Source organism: Mastomys coucha, unplaced genomic scaffold (genome assembly GCF_008632895.1).
Source record: "Mastomys coucha isolate ucsf_1 unplaced genomic scaffold, UCSF_Mcou_1 pScaffold22, whole genome shotgun sequence".
NCBI lineage: Eukaryota > Metazoa > Chordata > Mammalia > Rodentia > Muridae > Mastomys > Mastomys coucha.
The window spans coordinates 210,180,706-210,197,099 of record NW_022196905.1 but is presented as its reverse complement, the minus strand read 5'-3'; the positions used below and the strand labels follow the sequence as shown (position 1 = coordinate 210,197,099).

Below are 16,394 nucleotides of genomic sequence, written 5' to 3'. Positions count from 1 at the left end.
TTTTAAATTTAATTGTTAAAAAATTGTGTACATGGGTATTTTGTCTAAATGTCCGTATGTGCACCACATGCACGCTTGGTGCCTGAGACTGCGGGAAGAGGGTATCAGGTTTCTGGGACTGAATGTGAGGTGCCATTTGGATGCTGAGATTCAAACCCATGTTCTTTTTTTTTGATTTTTCAAGACAGGGTTTCTCTGAGTAGCCCTGGCTGTCCTGGAACTCACTCTGTAGACCAGGCTGGCCTCAAACTCAGAAATCTGCCTGCCTCTGCTTCCCAAGTGCTGGGATTAAAGGCGTGCGCCACCACTGCCCGGCAAACCCATGTCCTTTTGAGCATCTCCAGCCCCCAATTTGTGTTTTTTGAAGACAGGGTTTCACAGAGCTCAGGCTAAACTTGAACTTATCTCCCCACAAGTGCCAGGATGACAAGTGTGTGCCAGCACATCAGGTTTCTATGGTGCTAGGAAGCAGCAGAGGGTTTGTGCACACTAGACACACTCTCTGCCACCAGAGTTACAGCCTCAGTCCAGCAAATGATGGTTCCACTTCTTTACATTTACTTTTGTGTGTGTGGCTATGCTCATGTGAATGAAGGAGACCCTGGAGGACAGTGGCTTCCGATGTCCTGGAGCTGCAGTCACAGCGGATGCCAGGGTGGTAAGGACTGAGCTCCACCCCCTGCAAGAGTAGAACCCGGCACCGCTCCTACTACACAGTGTATGTAGGCACACATACACACATAGACAGACACAGACAGCGGCAAGAGGAGGCCATCTCAGGGATGACAGGAGGAAGTAGGCAGCAGACAGAAGTTCCCCACTTGTCCCCTGTACTGAGAGGCAGCTACTATCTTGGGCTAGGTAGGCTGCCTCATTTTGCAGCCAGGAAACAAGGGCAAGGAAGGATGGTGGAGACAGGAGGTACCTTCAGGAGCTGGGATAGAGTGTCCAACACCTCCGGGGGACCGACCTCCAGCCCTTCATCTCGACCCGTGGCTCTCTTCTTGTAGGTGACATTGCCAAGGTACAGGATGGCTGAGAGGACAGAGAAGATCCTGGGACAGGAAGAGGTTACGGCAGTCTGTGTCACCTGTACTTGTTTCTCTGCAGACCTTCAGGCAGCCTGGCGAAGGGCACTTATACTCCTGTACCCACTCCTTCCTGAGTCCTACTGCCAGTGCCATCATACTTGGCTCAGGCAGTGCTGCAGACAGGACCCAGGGTTCACACTGCTACCTACGGCACTCCAGTTCTGCTGGTTTTAGAGGGATCAAGCTATGTAGCCCAGGCTAGTCTTACCTGACATCTTCCCAAGCACTGATAGTGCAGATACACCACACCATGCAAACTTAAACTATTTTGCTTGTTTGTGTTTGCTAATAGACAGGGTTCTGTTTAGCTCTGGCTGGTCTTGACCTACTATGGAGACCAGGCTGGTATTGAACTTTCAACCATCTCTCTTTTGCCTTTATTTCTTTGAGATTAGGCTTCACTATGCAGCAAACATTGACCTTGAACATACAACCTTCATGCCCGAAGTCTCTCTGGTGTAAGGATGGGAGCTGTGCAGATCTTCAGCTGCCTCCAAGGTCATGGCTGCAGCCCTCACCTGCGTTCTACATAGGATACCACCTACTCTCTATGGGGCTGCCCATCAGATCTCCAGAGGAACTGGTTGTCAACCAGGAGGCTCAGTAGCCCACTTACTGCTTCTTGGTGGCCGGTAGGAAGCCCACCATCTCCATGGCCTGCTGAAGCCTTTCAAAGTCATGTTTGAGGTCTTCTCCATCTTCAATATTCAAGTTATGCTGAAAAATAAAAGGCGTGGGTACTTGGGCACTTCCGGCTGGGAGAACAGGGAGCAGGGCAGCTCAGGATGGGCAGGAGGAGGGCCAGGCTGGAATGAATGGCAGCCTTTGTGTGTATGCGCTCAGCGCTGGGCTGGGGCCCAGCACGGCCAGGCTGGCAGCCTCCGACCTCCCTGTGGCAGACAGCCTCGGGTACAGTGGTGGCGCCATGGCTGTAGCTGTTTACCTGGTTGAGGTAGAAATAGTCTTGAGGCTGCTTCAGCTGAAATTCCTGTCGCTCCTCCTCACTGACACCCAGCAGCAGATAATAAAACACATGGTAGTTCCTGTGTGTGAATGGCAGAGAGTCAGCGCCCAGTCAGGCCCACAGCAGAGCAAAGGGTGCACAAAAGGTTACAGGGTGGGAGTGGGGGTGGGGGTGCAGCTCAGCTGGTGAAGGCACTAGGTGCCAAGCCAGAGGACCCCAAGTTCAATCATTGGGACATATTTACATTTGGTAGAAAGAGGGAACTGACTCCCTGAAGTTGTCCTTTGACCGCACATGTATGTGTCCACACACACACACACACACACACACACACACACACACACACACACACTCTGAAATAAACAGATATAAAAATATCACTTGGGAGGCAGAGGTAGGTGGATTTCTGAATTCGAGGCCAGCCTGGTCTACAGAGTGAGTTCCAGGATATATATATATATATATATATATATATATATATATATATATATATATATATATATATATATAAATATATAAAAATTATTATTATTATATATATAATTACAAAAAATGGTATCAGCCAATGTGATGGTACATACTTCAAACACCAAGCATTCTGGAGGCAGAGGCAGGAGAATCTCTGTGAGTTTGAGGCTAGCCTGGTCTGCAAAGTGAGTTTGAGGAGACCATGGCTACACAGAGAAACTCTGCCTTAATAAGAAATATAAAAGTTTTAAGTATCGTTAGAAAGTGGGAACTTCTCGGGTGAGCGGACCTGGGGCAGGAGTCTCACTGACTAGTTGATGCTGGTTTGCTGCTGGGAGACAGGGCTTCATCCTGCAGCCCACCCTGGCTTGGAACCTGAGCTCCTCCTGCCTCAGTATCTAAGTGCTGGCTCACAGACTGTGCAGTTGTGCCAGCTTTGAGGTGTTACCACACCTCACAGGATACAGTTCCAGATAGCACTGAATAGCTTGGGGCATCAACTCTCAGGGTGGGCTGTAATGGATACAAGGTTGGAGCCCATGGCAGCAAGTGCATGGAACAGAGGGAGAGGAAAAGCTTAGACTCCAACCACGGCTTCCCCTAAGGGGTCCACAACACTTACTTCACTCTGTGAGGGCCAAAGCATGAGTAGGACTGTATTGTGCCAAATACCACATCCCAAGTACTGGAGAGCTGGCTGCTCTTACAGAGGACCCACTTTAGTTCCCAGGATCCACATGCTGGTTAACCATCCCCTGTAACTCCACTTCCAGGGGTCCTAGTGCCCTCTTCTGACCTCCCAGGTTACCAGACAGTGTACTCACAGATACTCAGGCAAAACACCCATACATATTAAAGAAGAAGAAATAAATCATGCCCTACCGCTCATCCTTCTCCTGGGAAACCAGGCGAGACTTTTCAAGAAGGTATTTTTCCACAACAGCTCTGTCATAAAAGAAAAAAGGGGAAAAACAAGATATTACATTTTAGTGTTGGTATTTCTTCTTTGAGTTTTTGCTTCACCTAGAGTTGATGATGAAATCAAGAACCATAAATTTAAAGGAAACACTGTTAGCACTGAGCCACTCTTCTAGCCCTCACTGGGCTCCACTATGGTGCCACTCCCTGAGCTCCTTCCTCACTGTAGGATTCTGTGCTCATTAGTTATGTCTAAGCCAAGATCTTGACTTGGATATTGTATGGCTGCTCTTCCTTCCTTTCACCCAGGTTCTCATATAGCCCAGGTTGGTCTCTAACTTGCTGGATAGAGGAGATGCCTGATCCCTTTCCTGAATCTTCTGAGTGTTGGGATGAGGCATGGAACCCAGCTATATAGCTACCCATACTCTATGCTGAGCTGAGACGCATCTTCTTCTGCTATGTGAGTTTCTCTGTGTAGCTGAGGTTGGTCTTGAGTTCCTACTTCTCATCAACAATTTGTTCTGTGTGCTGGGCTAACAGGCATGCACCATGTGGGGTTTCTGTACTGCTCAGGGTGGAACCCATGGCCCTGTGCTTTAACAAGCACTAGGTAGCCTCTCTACCAATGGAGCTACATTTTTCACCCATATCTCTGCTCTGGCCTAGAAAATAGGACCATGGTGCTGCCTGCCGCACGTTAACACACTTTGGTATCGTGTAAATAAATAGCTACCTACAAATGCCCTGAAGATACACCAATGCTCTGGCTTCAAAGTAAGAACGAGGGAATCAGCTGACCACTGTGACCTGGGCAGACAGGGTTGAGCATGGTACACAGAAACCTGACAGGCAGAGCAGCCCAGGCAGGTGAAGGGACCTAAATGTTGAGGGAGGCCAGCAAGGTCCTCTGGAAGCTGGTTGAGGTGTTTCAGGCATCTGCTACTTCAGTGTAAGCTCAGTGGTGATTATTGTGCCCTGACTGCTCCCCAACAGGATGACAATAGACAGCCCGTATTTAAGGTACCACTTGGGCTCATGAGGTAACTTGGCATGTAAAGGCAGTGGATGCCATGCCTGACACTCTGGTGCCTCGGACCCACAGGGTGGAAGAAGCAACTCCAGAAGGTTGTCCCCTGATAACCTGCACATAAATATGTGTGTGTGCATACACTCAAACTAATTTAAAAAGTTGAATGTAAAGTTTGATTTGTTTCATTTCTCTGGTGAAGGGTCTGGCTTCACACATTAAGGACTCTGTGCTGCACTCCTGACCCTGGTTTTTTGTTTAAAGTCAAGGTTTCTCCGTGTGTCCTTTGTTGTCCTGGAGCTCACTCTGTAGATGAGGCATGGCCCTGTGTCTTGGGTTTCAGTCTTTCCTATTTTCTTACTGAGTTGTTGGTCTGATTACTGAGCTCTGTGTGCTGTTGTACATGAAGCACAAGGCATTCCTTGCACTCACTGGGCAGGCACTCTATGGCTGTCCTGCACCCATTCCCTCACTTGATGAATTGTGTGTCCATCTACAGTGCGAGAGTGACACGTATGCCAGAGCATGTGTGTGGGTGGCTGGGAATGCCTCATCTCCTTCTCCTTAGTTGAGGCAGAATATTTGTCCTAGACTGCTGGGATAAAAACACTCTGACCAATGGCAACTTAGAGAGGAAACTAAGACAAACTCCCAGACAGTCCAGGGCCAGTCTGTTCCAGGCCATCTGTCAATCATAGCTTTCCTCATAGATTGACTCTTGGCAGTCAGATGACAAGGACAGGTAACTGGAATTGTGGCTCTGCATAGTACAGGCTCTCTAGCTCGCAGCTTCTGGCTGATTCTGTCTTTTCTGAATCCTCTCTCTCTGCAGAAGTGTGGGGACCACAACAGGCTTTTCACATGGGTTTGTGGCTATGGAACTCTGGCTGTCAGGTCAGCGAGGCTAGTGCTTTACCCACTGAACTAATCCCTGGCTGCCCCCCACTTTCCCTTCTGCTGAAGAGTGGGGGCATCTGACACACAAAGGTCCCTGGCTGCATCCATCCCATTTGCCTTTCTAGAGCCACCTTTCCTCCCAGTTCAGTTAGGGCACCCATGAGGTATGGGAGCAACAGGGACTGCAGTGTCCTTGAAGGCCAGGCTTGCTACTGATGCAGCTTGAGTCCCCTTCATCTCCAAACATTTCAGACTACAACTATTTTGAAATTTTCCAAGTATTTACTTTAGTGTTTCTTTTTGATCTTGATTCTTCTGTGTTTGTATGTTTATATGTATGTTTGTGCATGTAGGTGACTGAAGAGACTAGCAGAGGGTGTCAGGTCCCTTGTACTACAGTTACAGATGGCTGTGAACTGCCATGTGGGTGCTGAGAACCAATTCTCAGAGGCCCTCTGAAGGAGCAGCTGGTGTTTCTCTGCTGAGCTGTCTTGCCCTTCCTTCCAGTCACTGATCTGCACGATGCTCTACTGCATTGACAGTCTGTGGTAAGAAGTGAGGATGGAATCCATAGTACACAGGCACCGTAGTGTGTTATTCACACACCCGTTCACATATAGCACATAGTCTTTTGGGGACATGAGGGGGTTACATGTGTGTATGTGGGTGTCTATGCATGTGGAAGCCTCAAGTCTTTCTGGGTCCGTTTCTCTGGCCATCTTATATACTTAGGGAGGGTCTCACTGAGCTCACCCATTTGGCCTGTCTAGTTGGCTGGCTTGCTTTGGGGATCCCTCCTCTCAGCCTCATGAGTACTGGGATGACAGGCAGCTGCCATGCTCCAGCGTTCAACCTTCATGCGTGTTCTGGGGATTCAAACCCTGGTGCTCATACCACACAGCATTTCAGTACCTTAACTTCTCCCAAGACCTCTCAGGTCCTCTACAGGATATCTTTAGTTCTGAGTGGGGCATGCCCCTCGAAGCACAGGCATGCATGCACCTTCCAGCCATGCTGCTCGCTGACTCTGGGAACCCAGAACATCTTGGATCTTGGGTTGCAGGAGTAACAGTGAGTGTTTCTTGGAGACCTGTGATGTTCCAGGCACCATCTAAGGCATTTTCAGGGAATCCTCCCATACACTAGGGTGGGTGCAATAGTTCCCAATGGCAGATGAGGAGCTGAGGCCACTACAGAACACTATGGGAAAGAAAGGTCCTAACCAGCTCTCCCCACACCCACTGGTCTGTGGGCCTCTCCACCTGAGTCTGATTTTTAATTTTATTTATCTTGTTGTGAGACATGGTCTCACTGTGTGTGTTCCTGGCTGTCCTGGAACTCACTCTATAGACCAGGCTGGCCCTAAATTCTTGGGAGCTTTGCCTGCCTGTGTAGGACAGTGCCATTAAGCCCGCAGGCCTGTGGGGAAACTCAGAGTGCAGGGCAGGTTTTGAAGGCACTGCCTGGACTCTTGATTCCCTTAAAAGGATCTGAAAAGACTTAGCATTGTTTAAGAGCAGCTGCTCTTCCAGAGGACCCGGGTTCCATTCCCAGCACTGACAAGACAGCTCACAACCATTTATAAGTCCAGATTCTTGAGATCTAACAACTTCTTCTGGCCTCTGTGGATACCACATGTACATGGTGCATAGACCTGCATGCAGGCAAAACACCCATGACATAAAATAAATAATTCCCAAATAATTTTAAATAAGTTAAATAAGAGAAAGATTGTTTTCTAGTTCCTTTTTAAAAAAGGTATAACCTCTGGGCTGGAGAGATGGCTCAGCGGTTAAGAGCACTGACTGCTCTTCCTGAGGTCCCAAGTTCAATTCCCAGCAACCACATGGTGGTTCACAACCATCTATAATGAGATCTGATGCCCTCTTCTGGTGTGTCTGAAGACAGCTACAGTGTACTCATATATATAAAATAAATAAATCTTTAAAAAAAAGGTATAACCCCAGTATGACCAGTAGCAGCTTAGAGAGGAAATCAAGACTAGCCCCTAGACAGGCAAGGATCACTCTGATCCACGTTATTGTCAATCATAGCTTTTCTCACAGATTGACTCTTGGTGGTCAAGGCTGGCCTGGAACTCATAATCCCCTTGCCTCTGCCTTTTGAGTGCTGGGTTACACAAACACTTCCTTCTCTAGCCTTGGCCATTCAGCTTTGGCCCCTCTCCTAAAATCAGATCGTTAGGGTCAGACTCTTGTGTCAGTGTCTGCCTTTCTCCTTGTGTCTAGGGGTAGGCGGTCACCCTGCCTCAGCAGAGGACAGGCCACCTATGTGGACCAGGCTACTACTTATTAGAACACAACTAACTGCCCAGCTCTCTTTGCTTAGTCTTTGGTGGTTTCTTTTTTAGATTCTAGGCAGGGGCTCTACTCCAGACAACATCCCAGTTTTTGAGATTCTGAATTTAATTTAATTTTATGTGTATCAGTGTTTTGTCTGTGTGTGTCTATGTATCACATGAGGGCAGTGTCTGTGGAGGGTGTTGGATTCCCTGGGACTGGAGTTACACTGGGAATCTAACTTGGGTCCTCTGCAAGAGAGCCCACCCCTAACTTTTGGTTTTTAAAGGCCTGAGGCCAGCAAGGGGTCCTGTGAGTGCAGAGGCACCTCTGAGCTGATCTGAACACATAGAAAGCTAAAGCTTCAGGAATGGGGAACTTGGGCCATGCTCAGATGTGTCCTGACCCTTGGCTTTGTGAAGAAGCAGTGACAGAAATATGACCAGACATAGTGGGCAAAGGAAGCCCTGGGTTGCAGCTCGGATGGCACGAGGCAGTAGCAGCCCCAGAGGCCAGGAAGCTGGGCCAGAACATGGATGCTGATCAACATGGGAATTCCTTTCTTGAACTCGTGAGCAACACTGGAGCAGGGCAGGCTTGTGGGCCAGTGGCAGGGCAGCCTACTGAGCCCTGAAGAGAAAAGCTGATCTAGAGATCTAGTCACCAGGGCCATCAGCCCTGAATGTGCTGAGAGCATGCAGCAGGGAGGCTGCACCCAGCAGTACCCGACATAGCCAAGTACTTCTTTTTATCTGGTTTCATGTTCACTCTTAATGGTTTTAGTTATCCAAGTTGGAAAATCAGAAACAGAAAATTCCAAAGTAAATGATTTGTAAGTCTGAAGTAGGATGGCACTCCAACAGTAGGATGAGCTCCATGCCATCCTCACTGCCCTGCCAGGAACAGGAGTGTACACACTTCCTCCTGTTAGCTGCTCAGCAGTCATTTTGGTTATGGGATCAACTGTCACTGTGCTGCAGTGTTGGCTTCCAGTAGCCTGAATTTACCCTAATAATGCCCCCAAGGCCCACAAGAATTTACACTCATTACCTGGAATGAGAGGAAATTTTCATAGCCTATGATCCAGATGTCATGATGGAGAATGTGTGCTAGCTGGGTCATGGGCACCAGCTCAGGTGGCAGAACTCATGCTACAGCTGAACCCCAGGTGGGCATGTGGGGGCTGAGGCCAAGCAGAGAATGTTGAGTCACAAGGGTCTAGAACCAACCTGGCCTTCATCAAGGGCTCTCATCGGCACCCTCGGCAGAGCCTGCCCAGTGTGGGAGTGTGGCCAGGAAAGGATGCCAGAGCCTTGGCCCTTCCCCTCCATGCCCAGGGTGAACTATCAGCAGATGCCTGCCAGAATCACGTTACTGTGCACTGTGTGGGGAGTGTTCTTGTGACATTCACATGCTGATTTCTCTGCCTCCATGTCTGGTTGCAATCTAGACATGGCATTGTAATGCTTACTCTAAGAATCTTCTGTCCCAGTGTTGTGTAAACACTGCTCCCCATTCATTTTTCCTAATGTCAATAAAAAATGATCAGCCAGTGACTGAGCAGTGGAGAGAATAGGGCTAGATCCAATTTCAGCCAGGGGAGTGAGGAGAAGATTCTAGAGGAGGGAACTGAGAGGACAGCATGAGAACACAGCAGGAGCAGGGAGCCTGACTGAAATGCAAGTGTCTCAGGGATTCTGGTTAGCAGGTAGCCAGATTAGCTCAGAGGATTAGAATAGATTAATAACCGCTCAGATATTAATCTATAGGATAGATTAATAACTGCCTTAAAGCTTGATTACATAAATCTTATAGTCTCTGTCTCATTTATTTGGGAACTAGCTGGAATAAAGGAAAAACAATCACTTATAAAATTGTTGTAACAGACAACTATACACAGTCTTGACCACACAAGGGTTTGAATCTTGGGACTGTGGCAAAGCTCATTGTGCCACAGAGCCTCCCAACACATCTGCTGCCACGTGACACATACCTGTGACTAGGCTCTAGGCCCAGCAGAGTGTCACTTCCACCCCTGCCTCATATCCTCATATCCTATCAAGATCTGCTGCTCAGCCTACAGTTGTGACCACTGCTTGATAGGTCTGCCTGTTTTACTCATCCCCTGACCCATGAACCTTCCGTTTACCAATAGACCCACCCCCAGCCAAACCACGTATCCACTCACACACCCACTTACTTATCAACCCAACCTGTCACTATTCAGCCACTCGCCATCCCATTAACCCACCCATGAGTCAACCCATCCACCCACAAATCTACCCATCAACTAATCTACTTGTGTCTTCATCCACTCACTGCCTACTCCCCAATGACCCCTCTAAGTCTGCCCACCCACTCATTAACCAAGCACCTCCTCCTTCACATAAAACCATCTACCCGTGCATCCACTTACCCATCTACTAACTCACCACAAAGCCCTCAATCTAACCATCTACCCAGGAATCCATTTAAGCATCCAAGCTGCCACATGTCTATGCACAAAATCTATGCATAGTGCTCCTCCCACATCCCTATCCCTTGAACCACGACTCTACTGTTCCACCTCTGCTCAGCCACTGCTCAACCTTAGTATTCCCTGGAACAATCACATCACAGTGCTGTCCAGAACTGTCTCTAGGTAAGGGGCTTACATGCAGCTGATGCAGAGGTCCACACCCCATTCTACCTGTGGCACCCAACACCTCAGAGAAAACTTACAAAGATCAGCAAGTGGCAACCAGTTCTGAGTCAAGGCTGCCACAGAAGATCCTCACTGCACAGACCTGAAACCCTCAACGCCACACTCAGATGAGGATACACTCCGGGGCAGAGAACTGGCTAAGCTCACAGGGCCCTGGGTTCCAGCCTCAGTGTGAGAGGTGAAGGTACACAGAAAGAGTGACTTACCCCCGCACGATGCCGCTTTCCAGGTAGTTGACTTGGATGAACTTCCCAAAGCGGCTGGAGTTGTTGTTGTGGGCTGTCTTGGCGTTCCCAAAAGCCTGAGGAGACAAAAGCAGAGCTTCAGATTCCAGCCTGGAATCTCCACAGCCTTGGTCCCAGAACTCCTTGTGGGCACAGCATTCTTGTCCTCAGCACCCTGAGGTACTTACTCAGAGGCTTGGATAAGAGACAAAGGACAGGGCAGGATAGCTCAGTGGATTCAGGTGCTTGCTACCAAGTCTGACAACTACGTTCAATCCCTGGGAGCCACATCATAGGAGAACTGCCTCCTGAAAGTTGTCCTTTGACCTCCATACGGGCACAAGTGTGTGTGTGTGTATGTGTGTGTGTGTGTGTGTGTGTATACATACATATGAAATGCAATAAACTTTTTTTTTTTAAAAAGATTTACTTATTTGTTGTTATATGTAAGTACACTGTAGCTGTCTTCAGACACCCCAGAAGAGAGCATAAAGATCTCATTATGGGTGGCTGTGAGCCATCATGTGGTTGCTGGGATTTGAATTCACAACCTTCAGAAGAGCAGTTGTGCTCTTAGCTGCTGAGCCACCTTTCCAGCCCCCTGTTTTTTTAGGGGCCTTCTTGTTACTAGTTTTATTTATTTTTTAATGTGTCAGGGTATTTTGCTTGTACTGGGTACCTTGTGTGTCTATAAAAAGCAGAAGAGAGCATCAGAGTCACTGAAATTGGAGTTAAAGATGGTTATAATTTGCCTTGTGGGTGCCATGAACTAAACCCAGGTCCTCTGCAAAAGCAGCTTGTGCTTTTAACTGCTGACCCATCTCTGCAGTCCAACAGTTTTTCCCCCCCCAAGACAGGGTTTCTCTGTATAGCTCTGGCTGTTGTGGAACTTACTCTGTAGACTAGGCTGGCCTTGAACTCATAGAGATCTACCTGCCTGACTCCTGAGTGGTAGGATTAAAGGCGTGAGCCACCATTACCAGTCCACGAGGGAGAAACAAGCAAGTCTCAGGTGTGTGGAGGAAGTGCGTCTGAGTTCTGACGGTGTGACTCCCATGCTAGGTTACAGGAGCAGGAAGCAATATTTTCACAGGGTCTTGGGGATTCAGTTTCTCACACTTTGCATAGCAAGCACTTTTACCCTCTAAGCCATTTCTCTAGAGCCTGGTGTTTTGAGACAGGCTCTCACTCTGTGGCCTGGAGCTAGCAACCACCCTCTTACCTCAGCCTTCCAAGTGTTAGGATGATATGCCTCCATCTGTGAGCCCAACTTGTAGCCCTTATTCTTTAGAAGTTATGTAGTCTTAGTCAGGTAGTGGTGGTGTATGCCTTTAATTCAAGCACTAGGGGGGTGGAGGTGGAGGTGGAGGCAGAGGCACACAGATCTCTGAGTTTGAGACCAGCTTGGTCTACACAGAGAAAGAGATCCAGGATAGTCAGGGATACACAGAGAAACCCTGTCTCAAAAAAAAAAAAAAAAAAAAAAAAAAAAAAAAAAAACCAAACAAAGACAAAAAACAAACAAAAAAACCCCTAAAACCAACCAACCAACCAACCAACCAACCAACCAACCACACAAAGTCAGTCAGTCATAAGTAAGCAACCAAGCAGTCTATAGTGTTTGATTACAGTGACAAAAGTCTAAGATAACAGGTGGCTTCTATATGGTAGTCCAAAGAGAAATCTCACAAAAAAAAGTCTGTGATAGTTGAGGACCAGGTACTCTTCTATGATGGTGGAGGACCAGGTTCTCTTCTGTAACAGTGGAGGACCAGGTGCTCTTCTGTGACAGTGGAGGACCAGGTGCTCTTCTGTGACAGTGGAGGACCAGGTGCTCTTCTGTGACAGTGGAGGACCAGGTGCTCTTCTGTGATGGTAGAGGACCAGGTGTTCTTCTGTGATAGTGGAGTGCCAAGTTTTTTCTAGAGCTGTGACATTTTGACAGAGCAGCTAAGCTGAGGCTGGCAACTATACATAGGCCACATAGGTTCATACTCCTCAGGTTCATAGGATGAATAAACAACCAGGAATTATAGAGTATGCTGTAAAATTGGGAGTCAGGGCCAGGCCTGGTGGCCCATGCTTTTAATTCCAGCACTCAGGAGCAAGACATGGAAATTTTCCTAAGTTCAAGGCCACCTGGTCTACATAATAGTGTCAGACCAGCCAGGTCTACACAATGAGATGGCTCAAAACAAAAATTCCCCTGGCTAAGCAGGAAAGAAGCCAGGACCCATGCTGGGAAGGGCCCTGTTGGGGCTAGGTGGCAGCTGGGGGCTTTGAGGCCTCCCCAAGAGGCATGTAGGCAAGTACCCTGTAGTCTGGAGCGTCTGCTTGTCTACAGCAGACATACCTCGTGACCCTGTGACCCGCAACATTCTGAACAGCTAAGAGGGTATACTCAACAGTGGGGAGCTGCAGGTGCCACTGAGCTCTCAGAGAACTCCTCAGCCTTTCCCTGTCAACAGTTGTGAACTGAGTCCGACCTACCTATTCACATTTGTCTGACTGCACTGCTGGGGGAGGAACCCAGGGCCTCATGCAAGGAGGACAAGCCCTTACTGTTCTCTTGGACTGCTGCTGCACATGGTGCGCTGTGGTGTGTGGGGCTATTTGTCCTGTTGCCATTTCTGCCCTGAAGCAAGCAGGAACAACTTTTGGGGAGACTCTTCACTGGACCAGCCTGCAAGCAGTTGTGAGGGAGATGCAAGCTACAGTTGCTGTCCATGGTGGGCTTTTCAGGGACAAAGCTGACTGAGCCACATGCCCTCCTGTAAAGAACCCCAATCAACTCCTGGCTTTCACAGCTGGACTTGAGTGGACTCATTTCTTTGGTTTGTCATCGGTGTCCTATCTGTAGTGAGTAGATGTTTGTTCACGATGCCCCAAGAATGTTACTTACATGCAACCGCTAAGACGCCACTAGCACCCGGGACCCTCGAAATGCGATTAGGAGTCATCAGCCTGTCCCGTTACAAAAGTGCAAATGCTCAGAGAGCTCAGGGTCCCTGCAGTTTGCACCAGCTCTAATGATACAGAGAGATGTTAGGACAGGGTTATTCTGCCTGGGACCTAGGACCTGCATCTCCTGTGCCTGGACAACAGGACCCTGGGACAGTGCTTCACCTCTATGGCTGACTGATATTTGTTTGTTCCTTTTTTTGTCTGTTTGGGTTTTTTGGGGGGTGTGTGTTTTGTTTTGTTTTTTTCTGAGACAGGGATTCTCTGTGTATCCTAGAACTCACTAGACCAATCTAGCTTCCAACTGTGAGATCTGCCTGCCTCTGTCTTCCTGGCACTGGGATTGAAGGTGTGTACCCCCCCTTTAATAAAGATTATGCTGTAATTAAGTAATTTACTTACATGAGGGACATGAGCTTTCTCTCAGGGACTGGGCCTTGCACACAGGCTGGTCAAGCCTCCCCTTCTCTGCTCTGTGACAGAGTTATGCAATACCACCCCAAGTCACCTCCACCTTAAAGGTCTGGGCTATAAAACCACTAGGAGATACAGTGGTTCATAGCAACCCCTGCCTCTGATCCTAGTCTTAGGAAACAGAGACAGGGGGATTACCATGAATCAGCCTGAGCTACAAAGAGACCCTGTATTTTTTTTTTTTTAAAGGAAATGAAATAAGCCCACATGAAAATGACCCACCTTGCCGGGCGGTGGTGGCGCACTCCTTTAATCCCAGCACTTGGGAGGCAGAGGCAGGTGGATTTCTGAGTTCAAGGCCAGCCTGGTCTACAGCCTGAGCTCCAGGACAGCCAAGAGAGAAACCCTGTCTCAAAAAAACCAAAAAAACCCCCCAAAAACGAAAATGACCCACCTTGTTTCCTAGTGGGGCTGGAGTGTCTGCAGTTGGGATACCCCATTTTTCAGAGTTGCCATGACACCTCAGCTTAGGGCTGCTTGCTACAGATGAGCCCCATTAAACCCTTCTACACCCATATGAGGCATGGGGCTCACTTTTAAAGGGCTGGGGTCAACTTTCCCTGGAGACCTTTTAATATGCTGTCAGGCCCAGGTCTGAGGGCAGGCAGCCAGCAAGGCCTGTAGAGCACAAGGCTTTCTGACTCTGCAATCAGAGATGACCTGCAGGCCAGGGCTTTGTCTGTCTCTGGTGACCGCATGCGTCGGGTATGTGTCTGAGTACACAGTGACTTTTCAAAGTCAGGCTAAAAATATCTGGTTGCAGCTATGATACACAGAGGAGCATAGAGTGCAAAAAGGGGATGGCACTGGGCTGGCTGGGGGTGGCCTGGAGAAAGGAACCAACAACAGGGTGGACCAGCCCTGTTAAAAGCTATTGAACCACAGGCCCGGGCAAGGTGCCAGGGAAAGAAAGGGCTCAACTTCCAAAGAAACGTAACATTCCTCCTTTCCAATATAAAAGACACATTGCTAATATTAGTTTGTGCACTGCTAAAAATATATCCTGATTAGATCTACTGATTCTACTTTGGGTTCATGTCCAGAGGAAATAATAACAGCCAAGAGGCTGGGAAGAACAATGTGGTCATCACACAGTGGATACTATCTGGCCTTAAAAAGGAAGGAAGGAGCTGGCTCAGTGGGAAAAGCGTTTGACATGCACATGTGACGACCCGAGTCCAAAGCCATAGAAGCCACAAGGATGGTGGACACAGCATGACTCCCCAGAAGCTAGCAGAAATGAGACAAGACCTGCCTCAAACAAGGTGGATGGTAGAGACTGACTCTTGAAAGTTGTCCTCTGACTTCCATATGCACTATACACACAGATGCACACAAATGCACACAGATGAGCACACACATATACACATGCACGCATGACTTACTCAGCAATATTTGCTTTATTAAGAGTCAAAGTGTCATCCTGTTGCATAGACTGACCTAAAATTTGTGGTTTCCCTGCCTTTACTGGGATTATAGTTATGATCCACCAGTCTCAATTTAAACAAAAAACTTCTAGATTTATTTATGTGTATGACTGTTCCACCTGAATGTCTATGCATTACATGTGTGTGCCTAGTGCCCACTGAGGTCATGAAGTCAAAATAGGGTGTCAGATCTCCTGAAACTGGAGATACAGAAATTTGTGAGCCACTAAGTGGGTGCTGGGAATCTATCTGGATCCTCTCCAAGGGCAGTCATATCTCTAGTTCATCCTTGCCCCCTTATTTTTTGGGTCTTACTATGAAGCCCAGACTGGCCTGGGACTCATGGAGATCTGCCTGCCTCTGCCTCCCAAGTACTGGGATTAAAGGTGTGTGTATCACACTCATCCAGGCTGACTTTTAAAAGCACTCAAAGCCCAACCTGGCTTTGAACTCAAGAATGAGTGAGTTCAAAGCCAGATTGGGCTATATGAACTGTTTCATTAGCATACATTCTGCATCTTTGCCAGGCCCCACCCCACACACTCTCCTTTGGGCTGTGTCCCTCACAGTCCCTGACATACAACAACCAATGGTCTCTTCTTGAGCCTAGGAGTCTGAGTGCAGCCCTTAGTGGCCGCCTAGCAGGTGCAGGTGGCAGCTGCTCCACTAGACACGAGAGGCAAAGCTGTGCATTTCCATGGTTTCCAAACCAGGTGATGCTACCTGCCTGTCATATCTTGGCATCTGGGAGGCTGAGGCAGGGGAATTGGGATTTAGGGCTAACCTGGGCTATGTTAGCAAGCCCTTGTTTCACAAACCCCCAAAAACTACAAGAGAAAGGGAAAGCAGTCTAGGCTGAAGCACACCTGCAGGCAGGCAGGGAGGTAGGGAGGCAGGGAGGCAGGGAGGTAGGGAGGCAGGGAGGCAGGGAGGCAG

At 48.4% G+C, this 16,394-nt stretch overlaps 1 protein-coding gene across 15 annotated transcripts in view; it reads right to left on the bottom strand.

The window, feature by feature from the left end:
* Positions 1-16,394, bottom strand: part of Myo9b (myosin IXB) — a 92,820-nt gene that overhangs the window by 37,919 nt on the left and 38,507 nt on the right. For all 15 annotated transcript variants that reach the window (XM_031340199.1, XM_031340202.1, XM_031340201.1 and 12 more), the window contains exons 3-7: positions 10,579-10,673; positions 3,406-3,468; positions 2,035-2,134; positions 1,708-1,808; positions 926-1,055 (exon numbers count right to left, since the gene is read on the bottom strand). In XM_031340199.1, coding sequence (XP_031196059.1) covers positions 926-1,055; positions 1,708-1,808; positions 2,035-2,134; positions 3,406-3,468; positions 10,579-10,673 — 489 coding nt within the window. The remainder of the gene's footprint in view (positions 1-925; positions 1,056-1,707; positions 1,809-2,034; positions 2,135-3,405; positions 3,469-10,578; positions 10,674-16,394) is intronic.